The sequence below is a fragment of the Mesocricetus auratus genome, unplaced genomic scaffold (assembly GCF_017639785.1).
Source record: "Mesocricetus auratus isolate SY011 unplaced genomic scaffold, BCM_Maur_2.0 Super-Scaffold_100014, whole genome shotgun sequence".
In the NCBI taxonomy this organism is placed as follows: Eukaryota; Metazoa; Chordata; class Mammalia; order Rodentia; family Cricetidae; genus Mesocricetus; species Mesocricetus auratus.
This window is the reverse complement of record NW_024429197.1, coordinates 11,146,078-11,168,947: the sequence shown is the minus strand read 5'-3', so window position 1 is coordinate 11,168,947 and position 22,870 is coordinate 11,146,078. Positions and strand designations below refer to the sequence as shown.

Here is a 22,870-nt window from a genome sequence, read left to right as displayed (position 1 = left end):
TAGCCCAACTGGCCTCAAACTTTTTATGTGGTGAGGAAAGCTCTGACCTTATTCATCCTGAGTCCACCTCCTAAGGGCTGGGAGTATAGGAATGCACCACCAGGCAGAGGCTTTATCACAAACTCTCTAAAATGAGTCACTATTTCACCTCTCAAAACTCCTTACCAAAATCTTTCCCCAAAATATAACAGACAAATAATACTAAATGGTACTAGAGGTGATGCTCAACAGGATCTCACGTTTATTGAGAAGTGATTAATGGTAAAAAGAAAGGCAACGCCCTTTCCTCATTGGCTGAACAAGAAACTGAAGAAACATTCACTACATGTTTTACAATATTTTCTCTTCCAAAATGCATTTCTGAAAACAAGTTTTTACCACTGTTCTTAGCTTTGAAATCAAATTAATCCTGACTTAATCAGTATAATGTACAAGAACAGAACATTTCTTAGGACTCCTAGTACTTTACTTTGAGTAACAAAGGGTCAGAGAAAATGAATCACCCTTACAGACACAACCTTGGGTAACACTGTTATTAAACTCTCCTAGACAAAAATTCTTCATAAAAATTTTCTTCCAGTTTGGAAAGGAAAAATCAAATTCCCACTTTCTGGGGTGGACACCCAAAATCTTCGCAACTCAAGTGTTCTCCAAGTGCAAATGTCAAAATGGGAAGAGGAAAGGGTTTAAAAATTAGAGAAAATTGTATGCACTTACGGACTTAAAAATCCGAAAAATATAGTAAAAAGACAAAAAAAAAAAAAAAAAAAAAAAAAAAAAAGCATTATGCTCTGAATCACAACCAAAGCCAAAATAAAAGGGGCATTTTTTACCTAAACTACCTAGAGGGAATTTTTGTTTAGGCTTTTCTTTTTTTTTTCTCCTTTTTTTTTCCATTTTCCAGTTTAGTCCTATGTCTTCTGTGAAATTCCAATACTTAAACTGCAAGTTTGCAATTGTCTCTGAAGTCAATGAAATTAAGAAAAAAAGTCCTAATTTTCTTGAAGGTCACTGTGTCCTCTTAGGATAAGCAGATGCAACCGTTGCTGCAGTCTGTGCAGAACCGCTTTTTATTTCCCACGACCTTGACGTTCCTGGGAAGGTAAGAAAAAAGTTGAAAGTTAGCTAAAACCTATCTAAATTAATAGTAAACAAACAAACTCAAAACTACAATGTTTTTTTTTAAAAGGAAAAGGCCTGGCCAACAGTGGTGGCACACAACTTTGACCCCAGCCTCTTGTCTCAAAATACAATAACAACAAAGAAGTGCACAGCTCCCACTGACCTTATAACTGTGGTATATGAATTTTCCAAAAAGAATATCACCCCCACACACATCTGGACTTTTCCACATCTCAGGTACTGTTAGCTATTAATAATCTTCATATTTCCACTCCAAGGACTGTACTTTACTTCTGAGGCTTACTTTGTTGTTTTGTTTAAGATAGTCACAACCCAAACTGGTCCCAACTTGGAATCCTCCGGTCTTAGGCCTCAGTATAGTGATATTACAGACAGACACAACTACATCGAGCCATAATTCCCATCTTAAACTAAACTTCATTCAAAGAACTTACTTACCTGTCCATGACTATCTACCCAAGATGAACCAAGGACTATGCAGCTATTTTCCTTTAAACTCTCCTAAAATGTGAAGAACAGACACTGTGTGGTCTGACTGTGCATGGCCTCCATAGCTCATGATTGAATGCCTGCCCCAGTTGGGAGAACGCGGGGACGGAGGTGTAGTGCTGCTGGGGAAGGTTTTGAGGGTTCATTCCCAGTGTCTCTGTCTGCCTTCAAATCCATCCCCCACCCCCCACAAAGTTTCTCTGTAGCTTTGGCACTCTCTCTGTAGACCAGGCTGGCCTCAAACTCACAGAGATCTACCTGCCTCTGCCTCCCGAGTGCTATGATTAAAGGCGTGCGCCACCCCGCTGGCCTGCCTGCCTCAGGTCCTCTGAAAAAGTTCAACAAGTTCTTTTAACTGCTGAGCCACCACTCCAGCCCCTTGACACAGGGGCTTTATGTAATCCAAAGTGCCTTGAAATTACAATCAATCCTCTTAGGTGGTCTCCCAAGTGCTGAGATCACAGGTATGCACCGTCACACCTAATAAAAAATAGTAAATAAAAATGGAAACCCTGGCCGGTCGGTGGTGACACCCCTTTAATTTCAGCACTCGGGAGGCAGAGGCCAGCCTGATCTACAGAGAGAGTTCCAGGACAGCCTCCAAAGCCAGAGAAACCCTGACTCGAAAAACCAAAAGACACCCTAGCAGGGAACAGCTTACATATAAAGTTCCAAATAATGACATAAACAAACACCATCTACCTCGTAACTGACCCACTGAGGGTATAATATCTCTTGGAATCGCTATGGTTTAAAGCACATGAAACCAATGATCCCAGACTAGAACCCAGACAAAAGAAAATTGCTAAATAACATTAAGGAAATTGGAATCTTGGAACTAGAGAGCTGGTTAAGAGCACTGACTATTCTTTCAGAGGACCTGGGTTCAATTCCCAGCACCCACATAGCAGTTCACAACTGTCTGAAACTCCAGTTCCTGAGGATCCACACCCTTACACATTAAGACAAAAATAAAGTTCATATAAAAAAATAAGTAAATTTAACAAAAAGAATGAAAATTGGAACCAGGCTAATAGTTGGGCAGGAGAAAATAGGAGGGATTTCCAGGGAGAAAAGAAGGAATCTATGTCCTTGGATTTAGTCAAAGACTCTGAAGAAGTCTTTGGTACAGAACAGAGGTAACCAAGCCAAAATGTAGATTAGGAGACAGGTCAGTTTAAATTATAAGAGCTAGTTGGAAAGGGCCTAAGCTAAGACTAAGCTTTCATAATTAATATTAAGTCTCCTTGTCACTATCAGGCAGCTAGTGGGCCCACAAAATAAAGTCCCACTACATTTGAGAAAGCTTGTTACACACCCAACATTTACATGCACCCTCGGGATTCAATCTCCAGTTATCTTGCTTGCCTGGCAAGCATTTTCCCCTCCACTAGCTATTTTCCCCAGCCCTGTGCTTATCTTTTATAATACCATTTACTCTGCTTTCTCAAAATTACCATCCAATGCACCATCATTAACTATCACACAATACAGTAAATCTCTTTAAAGTTATTCTCTTATGTAAGAATACTCCTGCCGGGCATTGGTGGTGCACGCCTTTAATCCCAGCACTCGGGAGGCAGAGGCAGGCGGATCTCTGTGAGTTCGAGGCCAGCCTGGTCTACAGAGCTAGTTCCAGGATAAGCCTCCAAAACAATACAGAGCCCTGTCTCGAAAAACCAAAAAAAAAAAAAAAAAAAAAAAAAAAAGAATACTCCTTTATACTGTGTGAAGATATATCACTGTGATTGGTTGAATAAAGAGCTTAACAGCTAATACCTAGGTGGGAAAAGGTTAGGCAGGACTTCTGGGGACAGAGAGGAAGAAAACCACGTTTGTGAGCCAGACTGGGAGAAAGCAGCAGTAGTACAGAGAAATGAAATAACGAGTCACATGACAGAATGTACAACTACAGGTAACCCTATTCACACTATTTCAACCCCTCCTCACTTTCAATATGATTACAAAACTGGAGATTAGGTTGTGGTAGAGAGCTTGTCTAGCACCCACAAGGCCCTGAATTCAATACCCAGCATTAAAAAACAAAACTGGAGCTGGGCAGTGCTGGCACACAACTTTAGTGCCAGCAGTCAGGAAGCAGAGGCAGGGGGATCTCTGTTGAGTTCCAAGGCCAGTCTGGTCTACAATAACTGGTTACAAAATTAAAACTTTGCTCACAAGAATATCTTGAAAGCCACAAGATGGCAGTGCTCAATTTACTCTATGAAATTCCTTTGCCTTATCCTCCAGGCTGGGGTTAGGGGATTAGCCCACCACATTTGTCTCTAGTTTAATATCCTTTTTAAAATATCTGCTGGGTGGAAGTGGCGCACTCCTTTAATCTCAGCACTCAGTGGATCACTGTGAGTTTGAGGCCAGTGTGGTCTACAGAGCTAGTTCTAGGAGAGCCAACACTACAAAGAAACTGTCCTACTTCCAAAGCTGTATAAAGTGTTTTCTGTACAAGCAGGGAGACCTGAATCCAGATCCTAAGACTCGTGTAAAAGCCAATTAGGGTAGTGAACATCAATGATTCTACAGCAGGGAGAGGAAAACTAGGACAGAGACAAGCAGATCCCAGAGTTCTCACTAGCCAGTAGTTAAGTTCCAGGTACAATGAGAAATATGATGGAGAATAAAAGAAGACACCTGACAATGTGCTGTATGCAAGCAAGCCTACCCCTACCCACACATTCCCACACAAAATAGTCTCCTTAATTTTTATTTTATTTTATTTTTTTTGGTTTTTCGAGACAGGGTTTTTCTGTATTGTTTTGGAGACTGTCCTGGAACTAATTCTGTAGACCAGGCTGGCCTCGAACTCACAGACATCTGCCTGCCACTGCTTCCCAAGTGCTGGGATTAAAGGCGTGCACCACGAACGCCCGGCCTCCTTAATTTTTTTACCTATCATTTTTATTATTTTGTGTGTTTCCTGCCTTCTCGTATCTGTATATCATGTGCTATGTCTGGTGCCTTCAGAGACCAGAAGAGGGCAACAGATCCCCTGGAACTGGAACTATAGATGGTTGTAAGCTGCCATGTGGATGCTGGGAATTGAACCTGAGTCCTCTGGAAGAACAGTCAGTGCTCTTAACCTCTGAGCCATCTTTTCAGCCCCTCCTCCTCCTCTCACCAGTCAGTTTTCATTTTATTTTAAATACGTGTGTGCACATGCTGTGCACATGCATGCAAGTTCTCACGGAGTCCAAGAGACACTGGATGATCTCCCCCAATTGGAATTAACAGGCCAACCAGTTGTGAGCAGCCTGGCATAGGTGCTAGTAACCAAACTCCAGTCTTCTGCAAGAGGAGCAAGTGCTAAGCCATCTCTTCAGCCCCAGTTCATTTTTAAAGACAGTGTTGATAACACAGGCTGTGAGATTTTCAGTCTCATAGACAGTATGCCACCTTGCCCAATACATATCATTTACTTATTCTCTCTCCCTTTCTTTTTATGACATTGAAGATTGAACCCAAAGCTTTTCACACGCTGTACAAGTTTTACCTAATCTATACTCCCTAGCCCTCTCCACTTCTAAGTGTTCATAAAACACAACTGAACCATACTCACATATTAGATACTGTATTAATGTTAAAAATGTGATTCTACATCCCCAAATAAATCTGAATAGCTCTGGAGTAATCAATTTGTGTTCTTCAGTGCTGTTAATAAATTAGCCTCAACAGAGCTGTGAACGGATTAGTCTATCGGAATGACAAGACTACCTCTAAGCTCCCTCCTCTTCCCCAGGCTAAGGAGAACAGCTGTCCAGTTTAAAGCAAGGATGAAGTGTTTTATGAAAAATATCCTCTATCTTCTCATCCTCTCCCCGGTTTTTCTAGATGCAGAACAGTCATTCAACTGGCTGAAGTTCTGGGAACACCAGGATGAACTAAACTCATTAATAATTTTTATTTATAGTACGGTGGCTCAACTTGGGTATGGCAGGAAAAATGCTATGAGTTCAAGGCTAGCTTGGGCTAAGAACATAACCAGTACACAAACACACATAAACCCCTCACTTTCCTTTCTAACATTTTTCAAAACTAGTTATTTAGTAACCTAACACCTGCATACATTTAATTGAAGCAAGCTTGATAGCCCAAAATCTGTTCAGGCCCTGATTTTTTCTTTTTTTCTTTTCTTTTTTTGTTTTTTGAGACAGGGTTTCTCTGTGTTGTTTTGGAGGCTGTCCTGGAACTCGCTCTGTAGACCAGGCTGGCCTCAAACTCACAGAGATTCGCCTGCCTCTGCCCCTCTGCCTCCCAAGTGCTGGGATTAAAGGTGTGCACTACCAACGCCACTCAGGCCCTGATTTTGACAATTTCTTTTTCTTTCTTTTTTTTTTGGTTTTTCGAGACAGGGTTTCTCTGCATTGTTTTGGAGGCTGTCTTGGAACTAGCTCTGTAGACCAGGCTGGCCTTGAACTCACAGAGATCCGCCTGCCTCTGCCTCCCGAGTGCTGGGATTAAAGGCGTGAGCCACCAACGCCAGGCAAAGACAGACTTTTTTTTTGACAATTTCTTATGTGAGAACAAAAGGTAAGATAAAATAGGGTATTTTAAGTGAAACTTAAAAGTAAAAATTGATGGTTTGCCAAGACACTAACAAAGAGCTACATGTAAAGTTCAACAATTTCACCGGGCAAGGCATAGTAGCACAAATCTATATAATTCCAGTTGTTGGGAAGTAGAGGCAGGATTATATTCAAGGTCACCCTCAAACTACAAAGTGAATTAAAGGCCAGGCTGAGCCGGGCGGTGGTGGCGCACGCCTTTAATCCCAGCACTTGGGAGGCAGAGGCAGGTGGATCTCTGTGAGTTCGAGGGCGGGCTGGACCGATAGCCCCTGAAACAATACAGAGAAACCCTCTCTCGTAAAAACAAAACAAAACAAACAAAAAAAAAAAGGCCAGGCTGAGTTAGAATAAAACCCATTTCAAACAAATGAACACTTCAGTTTAAAGTCACAGACCAGGGAACTAAGGGGCATTCAATTTTCAGGTTTAAAACTTACAACTGGGGCCGGTTGGTGGCGCTCCAGAAGCAGACAGCTTGGGAGACAGACAGGTGGATCTCTGGTCTATTGAGCGAGTTCCAGGACAGTCTCTAAAAAGTTATCAAGAAGCCCTGTCTCAAAAGGAAAAACAAAACGTACAACTGGGAAGAGGAACAGGACACTGGAGAGACAGTTCAGCAGTTAAGATTATTTGTATCCTTCAGAGGATCCAAGTTTGGCTTCCAGACCCCCCCCCCACCATGGCTCATAACTTCAGCTTCAAATAACCAACTCTCCATGCTTGCCTCAAGTCTACCTGCATCTCAGCTTTCCAAGTAACAAGGATTATGGGTATGTACCACTGCACTCTGGAGGTAGAACTTAAGTATAGATATAGCTTTAAAACCTTTTCAAATAACTCAAAAATTATCTTAGGTCTATAATCCCAGCACAGGCTACAAAAAAACTGTTTCAAAAGTAAAAACCAAGGCCAGGTATGGTGTCAGGCACAACCGTAATCCCAGGGTTGGGGAGGCAGAGGGAGGCATGATCTGGCAGATCTGGTAGACAGTGAGTTCTGGGACAGCCAGGACTACATCATCAGAACCTGTCTCAAAAAGAAGAAAAGGGATAGAGAGATGGAGTCAGTAGACAAGAGCACTGACTACTCCTTCAGAGAACATGGATTCAACATATGGCAGCTCACAACCATCTGTGGCTCCACTTCCTACACATACTTGCTGCACAGACATACATATAGAGAAAACACTCATGCACATAAAATAAAACTAAGGGTTAAACACACACACCCCAAGGGGACCCCGTGAGATGGCTCAGCAAGTGAGGGGCCTTGTTTCAGAAACCTGAGGATTGCTGGGAGAAGCAGCACACACCTTTAACCCCAGCACCTGGGAGACAGGCAGAGGTAGGTAGACTTCTGAGTTCAAGGCCACCCTGGTCTACACAAAGAAAAACAAAAATAAAACAAAGTCTGACAAGCAAATTTAATCTCCAGAACCTATGTAAAAGTGGAGGAAGAGCCAGCTTCACAAAGTTGTTCTCTGACCTGGTTGTGTGCTGAGGCATAATGCTCCAAACATACACACTATTGTTTTTAATTAAAAAAACATCTTAATTCAGTATTTACAGATACTGTGGAGGATTTATACCGTGATCTACTCAGTACCCCACCTCCTTACCCCTTTGCTGGATCATAGACCTTAAGTAAAGTAACTTTTGACATAAATGACTGCATTATGAAAGAACTTGTCTAGGCTCTAACTCTGCCAATGAGATGATATAACCTTATAGTTGGTGAGAACTAGGAGTATACTGCAACCTTCCACTGAAGTCTTATGACATCTCAGAACCATTGCATTCTTATTCTTGCTTCCTATTATTAAATCACAACCCCTGAAACTCTTATCAGATGGACTCTGATTCAGGGGATCAGACCTCAGATTCCTACATGCAGGTGGTGCATTCAGGCTTACATATACATAAAAATACATTATTTTATTTTTGTGTCATGTCCCCTGGAACTAGAGTTAAAAGATGACTATGAGCCACCATATGGTAGCTGGGAACTGAACCCTGGTTATCTGTACCAAGTACTCTTAAACCTCTTGAGCCATCTCTCCAGCTCCACAAATTTTTTTAAAGATTTTATTTATTAATTACATATATACCAGATTGAATTGTAGATGGTTGTCAGCCACCATGTGGTTGCTGGGAATTGAACTCAAGACCTCTGGAAGAACAGTCAGTGCTCTTAACCTCTGAGCCATCTCTCCAGCCCACAGCTCCACAAATTTTGAGACAAGGTTTCTCTGGGTTCCCCTGGCTGTCATGGAACTCACTCTAGACTCACTCTAGCCATCTGCCTCTGCCTCCAAAGTGATGGAATCAAAGATGTACATCACTACCACCTGGCTATAAATATTTTCTTTAAAATTCATGTAGTGTGTGGTGGGTGGGGCACCCCTTTAACCTTAGTACTTTGGAGGCAGAGGCAGGAGATTCCTGGGAGTTTGAAGGCAGCCTCATCTGACCCTGTCTCCAAAATAAATTCACACTAAGTCAAATCTTGCGTGAGTCTACTCTAAATGATGTCATTACACAAAGGATTGAGCCAACATTTTATATGCAGCAGGCAGTTTCTGAAGTTTGACAACTCACCAGACAACTGGATGTACTGCGCTCGCAGTGCTTGTTTGCACTTGTATGTGCAAAGTGCTCATCAAGCCCCAGCACCACTCAGAATCAGGTAGGGAGCACACACCTGTAACCCAGCACCACTCAGAATCAGGTAGGGAGCACACACCTGTAACCCCAGCACCACTCAGAATCAGGTAGGGAGCACACACCTGTAACCCCAGCCACAAAGCAGAGGCAGGGTAACCATAAGGCCAGGCCAAATAAAGCTGAAAAAAGCAGTTTCCTCTAACAGCTCAACTGTGTGAGTTAGGCTTTTTTTTTTTTCAATTTAAATATAGACTGTCACTACAAAGCCCTACTGGCCTGAAAACCACTACGAAGACCAAGCAGGCCTCGGAGATCTGCCTGCCTTTTTCCCCCCTTCCTTCATCTTCCCATTATCTTTCCCTATTTGTCCTCCTTCAGATGCACATGCAATTAAGTGTTCCATGACACTAGTCTTGGCTGGTTTTGCTAGTCTCTCTGCACTTGGTCACTTTGTGGGGGGCTGAAGAGATGGTTCAGAGGTTAAAAGCACTGGCTGCTCTTCCAGAGGTCCTGAGTTCAATTCCCACCAACCACATGGTGGCTCACGACCATCTATAATGAGATCTGGTGTACTCTTCTGGCCTGCAGACATATGTGCAGGCAGAACACTGTATACAAAATAAATAAATCTATAAAAAGGTTATTTGTGTATGAACACATGCATATTTTTAGTGTTTTATGTGTACATAGTGTACAGCTAAGTGTGTTACAGGTGTACTTCTCTGTGCCACAGGTTGATGACATCAAGTGTCATCTTCTAACATGTCACCCTTTTTTGGGGGGAGGGGGGTTTCAAGACAGGGTTTCTCTGTATTGTCTTGGAGCCTGCCCTGGAACTCCTTAGGCAGACCGGGCTGGCCTCGAAATAAGAGAGATCCGCCTGCCTCTGCCTCCCAAGTGCTGGGATTAAAGGCATGCGCCACCAACACCTGGCTTCATCACCCTTTTTTATTAAAAGTTTTTTTTAATTATGTGTGTCTATGCAAGTGAGTGCAAGTGCCCTCAGACACCAGAGACACCAACCTCCTTGGAGCTGAAGATACAGACATTTGGCAGCTACCCAGCATAGGTGCTAGGAGGGATCTCAGATCCTCTGTTAAGAACAGTACCTGCTCTAAACTGCTGGACCATCTTTTTTTGTTCCATCTTTTTTTAAAAAAAATCAAAATAAAAATATGGATTCAAGGCCGGGTGTTGTGATCTCTGTGAGTTCGAGGCCAGCCTGGTCTACAAGAGCTAGTTCCAGGACAGCCTCCAAAAGCCACAGAGAAACCCTGTCTCGAAAAACCAAAAAAAAAAAAAAAACCAAAAAAAAAAAATGGATTCAAGGGACTGAACTCAAGCTGTCAGGCTAACACAGCACACACTTTACCCACTGAGACATATTGCTGGCCCAGGGTCAGTATTTTAATACACACTTTCTGTAACATTTCAGGTGACCTCATGTTCTAATTATCCCTTAACACCCAGTCTGCTGGAGCGTGTTTACTCAGCAGGGTGGAAAGTAATGCTAAGACACTTGCACTACCTCTATTGGAGGTATAAATGTATCCAGAAGGGGTGGCAACTTTACTGTCAACCTCTTTGGTGAAAAGAGCCACCTGAGCTGCTACACTCATGCTTTTCTTTTTGGCTCATTTGCAGACTTAGGGGTCAATAGTGAATACAGAAAAGCAGTTAAGAGATCACCTTTGCTTGCCTTACTTCCCTAGTTTATCAACAATGGCTCAACAGGTAAAACGCTTGCCACCAAGTCTGCCAACCTGAGGTCAGAGAACTACAGTAGACTGCTCTGAACTACACATGCACACTGTGGCTTGTGCACCCACATATGTACACACACAAAATAAGTGACAACAAAATAAGAGCTGTAGGAAAGTCCTTTATCATGCCAGTCAATGAGAATTCAATGCAATGCTACAACATTCCAGCAAAGAAATCTAGGCTTCTTAGCTCCTCCCTCCCTCCCTCTCTCTCACACACACACTGAACACATAGCACAGAAGCTGATTCTGAAGAATTTTCACTCCATTTTTCCCCTTTACATCAAGAGTACCATGTAGGCCGGGCATTGGTGGCGCACGCCTTTAATCCCAGCACTTGGGAGGCAGAGGCAGGCGAATCTCTGTGAGTTCGAGGCCAGCCTGGTCTACAAGAGCTAGTTCCAGGACAGACTCCAAAGCCACAGAGAAACCCTGTCTCGAAAAAACAAAACAAAAAAAAAAAAAAAAAAAAAAAAGAGTACCATGTAGCTCAGGCTAGCCCCAGAGTGAACTTCTGCTACTCTTGCCTCCACCCTTCAGTGTTGGGATCAGAGGTATGGACCACTCCGTTTATGCAACGCTGGGAACTGAACCCAGGGTTTGTGCATGCTGAACAAGCCATCAACCAACAGAGCTAACTCCATTTCCAGACGACAGAAACAGAGAAATGATGCCACAAGCTGTCTTCTGACTTCCATGCCTTTTTCTTTTTCTTTTTTCTTTTTTCGGTTTAGACAAGGCCTCCCTGTGTAGCCCTGGCTGTCCTGGAAGTCACTACCAGACCTGCCTCAAACTCAAGCAAGAGATCCACTTGTCTCTACTTCCTGAGTGCTGTGAGTAAAGGCAGGTATGGTTATTTCTATCCTAGTCATTTAGTAAGAAAATACAGAACCTGGGTCCAATGGCTCACATCTGTAATCCTGAAAGGTTAAGGAAGTAATTTTGAAGCCAGTCTGTAATACAGTCGGCTGTCTCAAAGAATAAAATCAGTCAACAATTGGTAACATTACAAAGTCACTAAAAGTGATGTCACAATGCCTGGTGTGATATACAAGTGAAAAACACTCAGTGCTAAAAAGATGTCATGAACCAGGCCAGAGGGGATGGTTCAGTGGGTAAAGCATGCCTGAAGACCTACATGGTGAAGAGATCAACCCCTGACCTCCAAAAAGTTGCCCTGACCTTCACTGTCATACATGGGTGTATGCTTGCTCTCTTACAATTAAATGATGTTTTAGATACAAAGTTAAAAAAAGTTACAAACCAGGACACGGCTGGCCTGTAATCCTAGCATTCAGGAGGTAGAGGCAAGAGGATCAGGAGTTCAATGCCAGTTGGGTTAGGGAAGGAGAGGGGCAGTGAGACACCCAAACGACACAAAGATATCACTAAAGTTTACTGAAAATATCAAGTCAGACAGATGTAATGTTTGAAGACTTCAAGATACTGAATTACAGCCGGGCGTTGGTGGCACACCACACGCCTTTAATCCCAGCACTCGGGAGGCAGAGGCAGGCGGATCTCTGTGAGTTCGAGGCCAGCCTGGTCTACAGAGCGAGTTCCAGCCTCCAAAGCCACAGAGAAACCCTGTCTCGAAAAAAACAAAAAACAAAAACAAAAACAAAACAAACAAACAAACAAAAAAAAGATACTGAATTACATCAGGTGACAGAATGACTCAGTAGCAATGTTTGGTCTGATCATGGACTTCAGAACAGCTGTGACACCATCCTCAGAAGTTTTAAGTGCTTCCTAGTTACTTCCATGCCACCCAGTCTTCTACCATCTTGTAATTTACACAAAGCACACACACCTAAAGCAGTGCCTTGATGAGCTTTAAACCCCATTCTCACAATGTTCTTGGAAGTCTAATAACAGTCAGTTATGCAAGGACAGTAGGAATTCTGAAAGAAATGGAAACACGGCTAGCATCAAGCCTTCCTGAAACTTGAGTCTCTTCCCACAGAACATTAACTAAAAAGCAATGGGACACAAAAATAAAGCTTTAAGTTTTACCTGGTGCTTTGTTCACCAGCCTGACAACAATTAGGATACTCATTCAATGAAGTCTTTATTCTTGGTTTTGGAAATGAACCATTACCTTTTTATTTAAAGGGGGATGGTGCTAGGGATAGAACCCAAGGTCTGGTGTATGTTCCCCAAACATTCTACCAGAGTTAGACCCTAACCCCAGACACCATTTAACAACTTTCATTATTACATTCATTCTAGGAAAACAGTAAAACACCAATCAGTTCTAAGATAAGACTCTTACACCTATTATACAAAGTTCATTATCAGAATTGGGCTGTAACTTAGTCTGCCTGAAGTCCTGGGTTCAATGTCAAGCAATGTATAAATGACAGTGGTGGTAGCTATAATACCAGCATTGGAAGGTGGAGACAGGAGGGTAGGAATTCTAGCTCAAGCCGGGCAGTGGTGGCGCACGCCTTTAATCCCAGCAATCTGGAGACAGAGGCAGGTGGATCTCTGTGAGTTCGAGGCCAGGCTGGACCGACAGCCTCCAAAACAGAGAAAGCTTGTCTCATAAAAACCAAAAAATGATTCAGCACTTAAGAGCACTTGTTCTTACAGAGTATCAGGGTTCCATTCCCAGCACCCAGATGGCAGCTCACAACCACCCATACACTGTGGTACACAGACATACAAGAGTAGAAAACATAAATCTAAGAATTTAGAAAAAACCTGAAAGTATTAAAAAAATAGCTTCAGCACTGGGAGTGATGGTATACATCTTTAATACCAGCAGAGACAAATAGATCTCTGTGAGTTCAAGGCCAGCCTGATCCACACTGTAAATTCCAAACCACGAACTACAGTCTCACAAAGTCAAACAACCAAAAATAAAATTAGTTTCAGAGATTCAAAGGCTCACAACCATCTATAGTGGGATATGATGCCCTCCTTCTGGCATAAAGTTGATAGAGCACTCATATACATAAAATAATAAATAAAATGGGGAGGGGGGTTAGACAAGGTTCTGTATAGCTTTGGAGCCTGTCCTGGAATTCACTCTGTACACCAGGCTGGCTTCAAACTCACAGAGATCCACCTGCTTCTGCTGGGATTAAAAGATGGGATCAGGGCTGGAGAGATGGCTCAGAGGTTAAGAGCAATGGTTGCTCTTCCAGAGGTCCTGACTTCAATTCCCAGCAACCACAGGGTGGCTCACAACCATCTATAATGAGATCTGGTGCCCTCTTCTGGCCTGCAGACATACATGCAGGCAGAATACCGTATGCATAATAAATAAATAAATCTTAAAAAAAAAAACACCCGAGCCGGGCGGTGGTGGCACATTTAATCCCAGCACTCGGGAGGCAGAAGCAGGCGGATCTCTGTGAGTTCGAGACCAGCCTGGACTACCAAGCGAGTTCCAGGACAGCCTCCAAAGCCACAGAGAAACCCTGTCTCGAAAAACCAAAAAAAAAAGTAAACACCTCCATTGTGATCCTAAAATTTACATACACCTAATATCCTCACTCTTTAAACTTGATTCAGAAAAATCAAAAGAAAGTGAGTAATAAAATGTTAAAACCAAGACAGCTTTTCTAATGTCAGTTTTTTGCTTTTTTTAAAAAAATATGTTTATAAATGTTTTACATAAATGTGGTACACTTGCATGCCTTTTGGTTTCCCTGGAACAGGGGTTATGGGTGGTTGTGAGTCATCATGTGGGTAATAGGAATTGAACCCAGTTCCTCTGCAAGAACAGCAAGTACTCTTAACTGTTCAGTCTTTCTCCAATCCCTTTAATGCTGTTGAAGTTTTATATAATAAGGTGTTATATATACTAACTTTCCTATGGCTGGACATGTGGTGCAGCAGCAGAGGGTTTGCCTAGCATATCCTTGGTTCAATTTCCATCATTGAAAAGAAAAATAAATATAAACACTACAAAGGGTAAAACAAATGTCAACTATCAGAAGCAGACAGATTTCAGGGGTGTTAATGCACAAATTCTTGAAAAGAACACAAAACTACCAAAGGCAACAACTCCAGAGACTTCCTACTTTTCTGTATATTACACCCTCCATCCTTTCTCATAGCATCACTTCAATCATCCCTTCTGTATCTTTACCTCTGTCTGATCAGTGAAGCTCAAACGGTATTGTCTCTGCTCTCCACTAGTGCTCCCATCCCTTCACACTAGGTTCAAAAGACCAATTACACTCCCATAAAGCCTTAAGCTGCTAAATGACACCATTATTTACAGAGCTTTTATTAACCATTCACTCACTGCATTACCTTTCTTACCCTTTCATCCCCAAAGTCTGAAAAAGTCCCCAAAAGCTGGTTACCTTTTTAACACTTTCTTCTTCCTCTTGGCGTTTCTCATAGTGTGAGAAGTCATCAAAAATGGAAGTGGTGTGCTTGTAGCTGGCTATGATTTTCAACACCTGCTTAGCCTTTTCCAGAGGCACTTCCTGAGTGTCCCTAGAGTTGGTCACTGGTTTATTCTCGTTGTTCTCTAGACGAATGTGTCGCAGTTGGCTATTGGGAACGTCTTTCACAAAAATCCATCTGACATCAAAACGACCCTTCCATTTGTCCTGGGACCACACACCTGCACATGTGTTGTAGTCCACAGCAGATTTCATCTCTGCAACTCCACAGAAGTGTCCACTGCCGTTGACACTGAAAAGTAAGTAAACGGGACCTTTCCCGTTCATGGAACGATACGCAGCATCCAGTCTCTTGTTACCATGCTCTGTGCTGCACCAGATATTATACTTAATGGAGCGGTGGATATCGTCCTCAGAGTAGCTCTTAATGATGAAAACCCGGCCATGTTTCAGATTCCAGTCGAAATCTTTAGGGTTATAGTTGTTAATGGAACGAAGTTTCTCCAATACTGGGTGAGGTTCTGAAGGAGTTGATCCAGAACCTGCCTGAGACTGTCCTACTCCATTACCATCCACCCCATTATGACCGAACCCACTGCCACGGTTCCGAGGTGCTACCCAGCGAGCTGGCTGAGCTGCCTGTTGCTGTACTGAGAGCTGGGCAGGCTGTGGTGGAGGCGGAGGCAATGGCTGCGTCTGTTGCCCTACTGATGTCTGAGCCACTGGTGGGCTATTATTGGCCTGCTGTCCTACAGGCTGAGGAGATCCCTGGGTTGGCTGACCTATATTTTGAACCAAAGCCTGTGAGGGACCTTTTGTCACAGGACCTTTGTTATCCCAAGTTCCAATATCCATGTTATGCTTTATTGGGGGCGGTGGAAGACTTGATCCTGCAATGCCATTCTTGGTCTTCAGTTTAGGTTGTTGTTTTGCAGGCTTGCTAGCAATGTCTGCCCAAGACGCTGGTTTTGGAGGTGCAATAGTAGCTGGAGGCAAACCGCTAGAAGCCACAATGTTACTAGTGATGGACCCACTACCAACAGCAGAGCCTACACCTTTCGGAACACTGCTTGCAACTTCTGTGCTACCCAGTTTCAGTGCTGCCATCCCTTGGTCTATAGTATTCATGCCAGGAGCTTTATTGAGGGTCTCATTGGCAAAAGCTGACTGTCCGTCAATCATGGCTCCACCTAAGGAGCTGGGTGCATAAGCATAATTGCTACTATATCCAGAGCTTTGAGTAGATTGTCCCTGAGAACTGTTATTTCCCCATGCTGAGAAGTCTATCCCACTGGGAAAAAAATTAAAACCATGCTGACCAAGAAATGGAGTGCTACCTAGGGCTCCTGGTTGCCCAAACATTGCATCTGGTAGGAAGTGGGGCTCTCCGTTGCTCAATTGTCCATAAGAAGTTAGATAGGGCATGGCTGTGTCACCTCCAGTAGACCAAGCAGCTTCACCCAAAGAATAGGAAAAGCCAATGGAGGGGCTGTAGTAGCTGGGTAAGTAGGAGTCTGACATGGCAGTATATGCATTATTCTGTGGAAGAAAAGGCAAATACATCAAAACTACACATATAAAATAATATAAATAACAGGACATTTCCTTCCACAATCACAACTCAAGTGTTTGAGCCATCACTACAAAAGGGAGTAGCTCATTCACCTTTCTATAAACTTGCTGATAACTAGACAAAATTTCGATGCGGTAACTCATTAAACCTGGTTGTTGGTTTTTGTGCGCTATGTATCCTAGCCGACCTCAAACTTAAGACAATCAATCTTCCTGCTTCAGATTCTAAGTGTTACGATCGAAGATGTCACAGCACACCTAAATGTCCTGTGTAAACATGTCAAGTCAAGCTGACACATGTAGTAAATATAGATCTTTTTGTCTTTTGGTTGGTCTTTGTTTTGAGATAGGGTCTTACTATGTAGCTTTGGCTGTCCAGAACTTGCTATGTAGACCAAATTGGTCTAGAACTCGTATGCTGGAATTAAGTGTGTGCTACTATGGCTAGACAGATGGCTCAACAGTTAAGAACATTTGCAGCACTTCCAGAAGATCCAGGTTTGGTTCCCAGCACACACACGGCAGCTAACAACCATCTGCTCCTCAGTCTGTGAGCAAGCAACACACACATGTGGTAAGTAACATACACGAAGGCAAAACACCCATACTCACACAAAAAAAAGGCATGCCCCATCAATTGTGGCCAGTTGTTACTTTTAGAAAGGTCCTCACTATACGGCTCTGACTGACATAAACCAGCCAGACTACCCTTGAACTCCCAGAGATCCCTGCCTCTGCCTCCCCACTGCTAGAATTAAAGGGTCTTACTCTATATTCTAGAGAGGTAGGGAAACAAGATTCTATGTCCAACAAGAAAAAAAGTAGGGGATGGAAAGATGGCTCAGCACTAAAAGCACTTAAGTTCAGTTCCTAGCACCCATGTGGTAGCTCACAACCATCTAACTTCAGTTCCAGGGACTCTTTTTTTTTTTGGTTTTTTTTTTTTTTTTTTTTTCCAGACAGGGTTTCTCTGTATTGTTTTGGAGACTGTCCTGGAACTCACTCTGTAGTCGCCCGGCCAGTTCCAGGGACTCTTGATATCCTCTTCTGACCTTCACACACACCAGGCACACACTCACTTCACATACATACACAGAGAAAAAACACTCAACACATAAAATTAAAAAGTCCTAAAAAAAGAAGGTCAAAAGAAGGTTCAACAGTAAAGTAGTGGCGCACGCCTTTAATCCCAGCTCTCGGGAGTCAGAGGCAGGAGGATCTCTGTGAGTTCCAGGACAGGCGCCAGAGCTACAGAGAAACCCTGTCTTGAAAAAACCAAAAACAACTTTACAATAACCTGGAAGGAAGTCAGGTTTCCAAAGGACTTAAAATATGGGGGTTGGGGGATTACTTCCTGTTTTACTTCACTTATAAAATGAATGGCAGTCAGCCGGGCGTTGGTGGCGCACGCCTTTAATCCCAGCACTCGGGAGGCAGAGGCAGGTGGATCTCTGTGAGTTCGAGACCAGCCTGGACTACCGAGCGAGTTCCAGGACAGCCTCCAAAGCCACAGAGAAACCCTGTCTCGAAAAAACCCAAAAAAAAAAAAAAAAAAAAAAAGAATGGCAGTCATTTAAAATTCATACTACCTTTTACATTAGAAGTAGAAAAATAAGATGATATAAGTCTATAACATTAAATAATCATAAATATGAAATTGTGTACAGTTACTCTTCAGATCAAGGATATAGATTGTATTGTGAAAGCCTTAATCTTTTTCTTTATTCCTGAGATGGGGCTTCTCTGTGTAACAGCTCTGGAACTCAGAGATCCACCTGACTCTGAGTGCTGGGATTAGCCACCAATAAGTAGAAGAGACTTGGAAAACTTTAAGTACTTTAAGATTAGTAGTACACCAAGGCCAGTAAACAATATAAACAGTATTCTTTAGCCTCTAAACACACCAACTTAATAAAATTGTCAATTAATGGAGTTCAATAAGGCCAGGCATGGTGCCTTATGCCTTTAAAACCAGTAAACCAGTGCTCAGGAGACGAGAGGCAGACAGAGCACAGTGAGTTTGAGACTAGTCAAGACTATATAGGGAGACCAAAAAAAAAAAAGAAAAAGAAAAAATTACATGCATTAGCTGGGCAGTGGTGGTGTACACCTTTAATCTCAGCATTGGGGGGGGGGCCCACAGAGGCATGCTGATCTCTGTGAGTTTGGAGGCCAGCCTGGTCTACAAAGCAAATTCCAGGACAGCCAAGTCTACATAGAGAAATCCTGTCTCAAAAAAAAAAAAAAAAAAAAAAAAAAAAGCTTCAGCTCACATCTCAAAGAAAAACAAAATACTCTTGCTAGCCTTACTAGCATGGATTATGGCAAGACATAGGTGAATGTCTACACCTGTAGTGACAAGTTCCCACAATGCCAGAAGAGCTCAAAAATCTGCATTACACAATACTTTGCAAGAACTACCTAGAATTGATTCTAAATGTTCCCACTCTCTCTGTTAAAGTGATTAGCAAAGCAAACTATTTTATTAACAGTAACTATTAATAGTTCATTCCTCTACTTCCTTCCCTGGTTTTCTTGATTAACTGGTTGTCCTCTGTGGAAAATTTTCACCAATCACCTCCTAAATCAGCAGTTCTCAATCTGTGAGTAGTGACCCTTGGGGGGGTCCCATTATCAGATATCATGCATATCAAATAGCTACATTATGATTCATAACAGTAGTAAAACTAGTTATAAAGTAGCAATGAAAATAATTTTATTTTGGGAAGCCACAACATGAAGAACTGTATTAAAGAAAGGTTGAGAACCACTACCCTTGATGGTTTTTGTAGTCTCAATGTGAAAATTTTTAGATAAGCTATCTCAAAAAATCTTACATAAGAATCAGATCCAAATCTGAGTACACATACACACGTCATTACTGAGAACCAACTATTTCCTTCCTACAGAGAATGTTCCCAATTTTATAAAAATGTTCCATAAACTTCTTTCTCTACAGACAGCAAATCAAAACCGCAAGTATACCACTTTGTCTGACTTGGAAACAGTTTTAATACAAGAAGAGCTCATTAGAGGGTGGTAGTTTTGTATCAGTGAAGTTCAGGTGATTATACACTGGAATTTCCTCACTACATTAGTAACCCAATTTTCCTAAAAGACAAAGTTGTATTTCTTTCAGTGAAGTCAGTACATTAAACACTGGTCAGTAGTCTTAAGTTCTGCACCTATATATTCCTGACTAGTATTATTGTTCTTACACAATGAAATAGCCTCAGTACTACGGCCTCAGAGCACATGCTTTGTTGACCACACAGCCTATAACATTTGTAATAAGTGTTTTATATAACAAGTTAGTAAGTATTAAAAGTAAACCCCCCTCCAACACAAAAGTGAGACTGACTGATAGAACACAAAGTCTAACAAGTACACTATACCCTCAGATAATATAAAAAGATCAATTACTCACGGGCCTGGCCTGTGGACTCAAGTAAGGTTCAAAATCGTCATCATTTAGTCCATCCTTTTGATGCACAGATCCATTTTGTACTAGAGGAAAAGAGCCAAATTAGGTATGTCTTGGTCCGAGGAGGTCCCTCCCAAGTTCATCAATTACCTCCTCGCCAGGAAGAGATCATGCTAGTTCACAGAGCCACCAACCTCTGGGGGATAACGACGAGCCGTGGCGGCTGAAATAAGATTCCCCAGTGAAAAACACTCTCCACCCCAGGGCAAGCTCATCTTTTTAAAAGGTCAGTTTATTGGCTCCTGAGAATTCCAATTTCCCCCGGCTTTCTCTCCCCCCTCACATGTGAGTTACTTCCAGAAAGTGATCCACGAGGAGAAAAAACAAAGGCCTCCTAAGACCTACGGGAAACTAAGGACCTGGGGCTTTTCAAAACGCATTCCACCCCCACCCGCTCATGAATTACTCGTTGTTAACGAAAAAGCTGCTCGCCAGCTGCAGGAACACGCCAAAAGGGTCGAACGCCCCGCGCGAGGCACCTGCGAACTGAGCCGCTTCGGAAAGGTCCTTTCCCCGGGGCGCGTCCCCGAGACCCCGCCTCCACTGTCCGGCGTGGCCCCTACCCCCGCTCCCGGCCCGCGGCCACCGGCAGAGCCGGGCTTACCTTTGTTTCCTTGACCTTTTGGTCTCTGCGGGAGGAGGGGACGTCGCCGAGCAGCAAGTCGTCCGGGAAGAAAACGGAAAAGGAAAGACAAATGAGAGCAGGGCCCGAGCAGGGAAGAAAGGCTCAGGCCTAAGGGGACGCGTGGTGAGGGGGAGGCGGAGAAAAGCGCTAGGCCGGCGGGTCACCAGAGCCAGCAGCGACACGAGGAAGGAGACGGAAACGAGGAAGGGAAGCCCGGGCCGCTATGGGGAGGGAGCGCGGCGCGGCAGGCAGGCAGGCAGGCAGGCAGGCGAGGTCCGGGGAGGAGCGGGGAGAGCGGGCCAGACCGGGAGGCGCAGGGCGCGGCCGGCCTGAGGCCGGAATCCCGAGCCGCGAGAGGCGCCGCCGCGGCCCGGCCAGGAGCGGCGGGCCCGGGCCTAGTCGGGCTCCGTCTCGACTCACACAATGGCCGAGACATGCGGGCTGGGCCTGTACCTGCTCCAAGAGGCTGCTGGCCGACATGGCTCTCGGATCCTCACTGGTGACGACGGCAGCGGACTCCTCCTCAGGACGGCGGCGGCGGCGGATGAGCCCCGGTGGCGGGAGCAGAGGGTGCGGCGGCGGCTTTTGTCCCTGACACTCGGAGCCTCGGCGGACGCAGCGGAGACACAGCGCGCGGCTCGGACTCCGGCTCCGACTCAGCGACGCTCTAGCCCGACAGCTCAACGCCCGTCTCTATGCTTTTGCGCGCGCGCCCGCCCCTCGAAGCCGGAATATGGGCGCCGAGCAGCAGAGTCGGGCGGCGCGCGCGGCGCGAGCGCTGACTCTCACATTCACTCACCCACGCGGAAGGGACCCGGCGCGGAGCACCTCGGGAAGGCAGAGCCGTGCCCGTGGCGCCCTCTGGTGGGCTGGAGGAGCGGAAGCGGCGCGCGCGGCCTCCCCTCCCCCACGGCCGCGGCTTTGGGCCTAGGAGCGCTGGGTGTCCAGGGACGCGACCGGACATTTTGGCAAACACCTAGAAATAAATGGCCTTGTCTTAAGAAAACACACAAAAGTCAGTTTCTTGATGATGCAGAGGCATCCTCAGCATGCAAGACTTGAACCCTAATTCATAACTGCATTTGACAACTCTCCCCAATATGAAAAGGAACATGATGAGAGGTTCTGAGAGTTCATAGGAAAAACTTCATGGAAGTTAGCCCAGGGCACATGCGCCCTTCCTAAGAGTATTGTCATCTTCCTTCCTCAGGGACTTGCAAAGAGCGCCCAGGAGCAGCAGTGCATATACTAAGTACCAAAAGCTCCGGCCCCCATTGCCCTCCACAAAAGACATTCACCCCTTTGACTTTTGAGGGAGAAAAATATGTACAGTCCCTTTGCAGAGAAGTCAGTGACCACAAAATAATCCAGTAAACTCTGAACCTTATTTCTAAGTAAAAGGCACCTCACACGTGTGCACACAAGTTCGCACATACTTCCAGAGAGTCAGGAGCACCTATGAAGTCCTGTGTAACTTTACGAGGGAATATCCTGGATCTGAGGACAGGAAAATGAACTTTATTCTAGGACCTGCTGTATGCCAAGCTTTGTCATTAAGTGCTTTATAACATAAAACATAGAGGCTTTCAACAAGTTCAAAGTGGCTGTCCTGCTACAGCTGGGAAAACCGAGATGAACTATTCTGCACAAAGTTACCAAGCTATTAAATGAACCCGTGCTTTTGACACAAAGAAGAACATAATATCATCCTTCGGCCACTCAAAAAGCAATCATGTAGCTGGATGTTGGTGGCGCGTGCTTTTAATCCCAGCACTTGGGAGGCAGAAGCAAGCAGATCTCTGGAAGTTCGAGACCATCCTGATCTACATGAGCTAGTTCTAGGACAGTCTCCAAAGCCACAGAGAAACCCTGTCTCAAACAAAACAAAACAAAACAAAAAAGTAATCATGTATTCAGGAACCAAGATTAGGAGGGGATCCAAAGGATGAGCAAAGACATTTTTGTTGTTTGTTTCTTTAGGTTGTTTGTTTGTTTTGGACAGAGTGCTTCTACAATGTCCCTGGCTGTCCTGGATCTCACTCACTAGGTAGACCCGGCTGGCCTTGAACTCATAAATCTACCAGCCTCTTTTCTCCTGAATGCTAGTATCAAAGACGTGCACCATCACACCCAGCTAGCAAAGACATTTTTATTCAAAAAACCTCTTTCTAGTTGGGTAGT

The 22,870-nt window shown here is 43.9% G+C and overlaps 1 protein-coding gene across 1 annotated transcript; it reads right to left on the bottom strand.

The window, feature by feature from the left end:
- Nucleotides 1-218: 218 nt before the first annotated feature.
- Nucleotides 219-21,465, bottom strand: Ythdf2 (YTH N6-methyladenosine RNA binding protein 2). Its single transcript, XM_040756461.1, has 5 exons — nt 21,143-21,465; nt 20,669-20,693; nt 20,008-20,087; nt 14,964-16,547; nt 219-1,094 (listed from the first exon to the last, which is right to left on the bottom strand). Exons 1-5 carry the CDS (start codon nt 21,167-21,169, stop codon nt 1,071-1,073), a joined length of 1,740 nt encoding a protein of 579 aa, XP_040612395.1. The 5' UTR covers nt 21,170-21,465; the 3' UTR covers nt 219-1,070.
- Between the last annotated feature and the right edge of the window lie 1,405 nt (nt 21,466-22,870).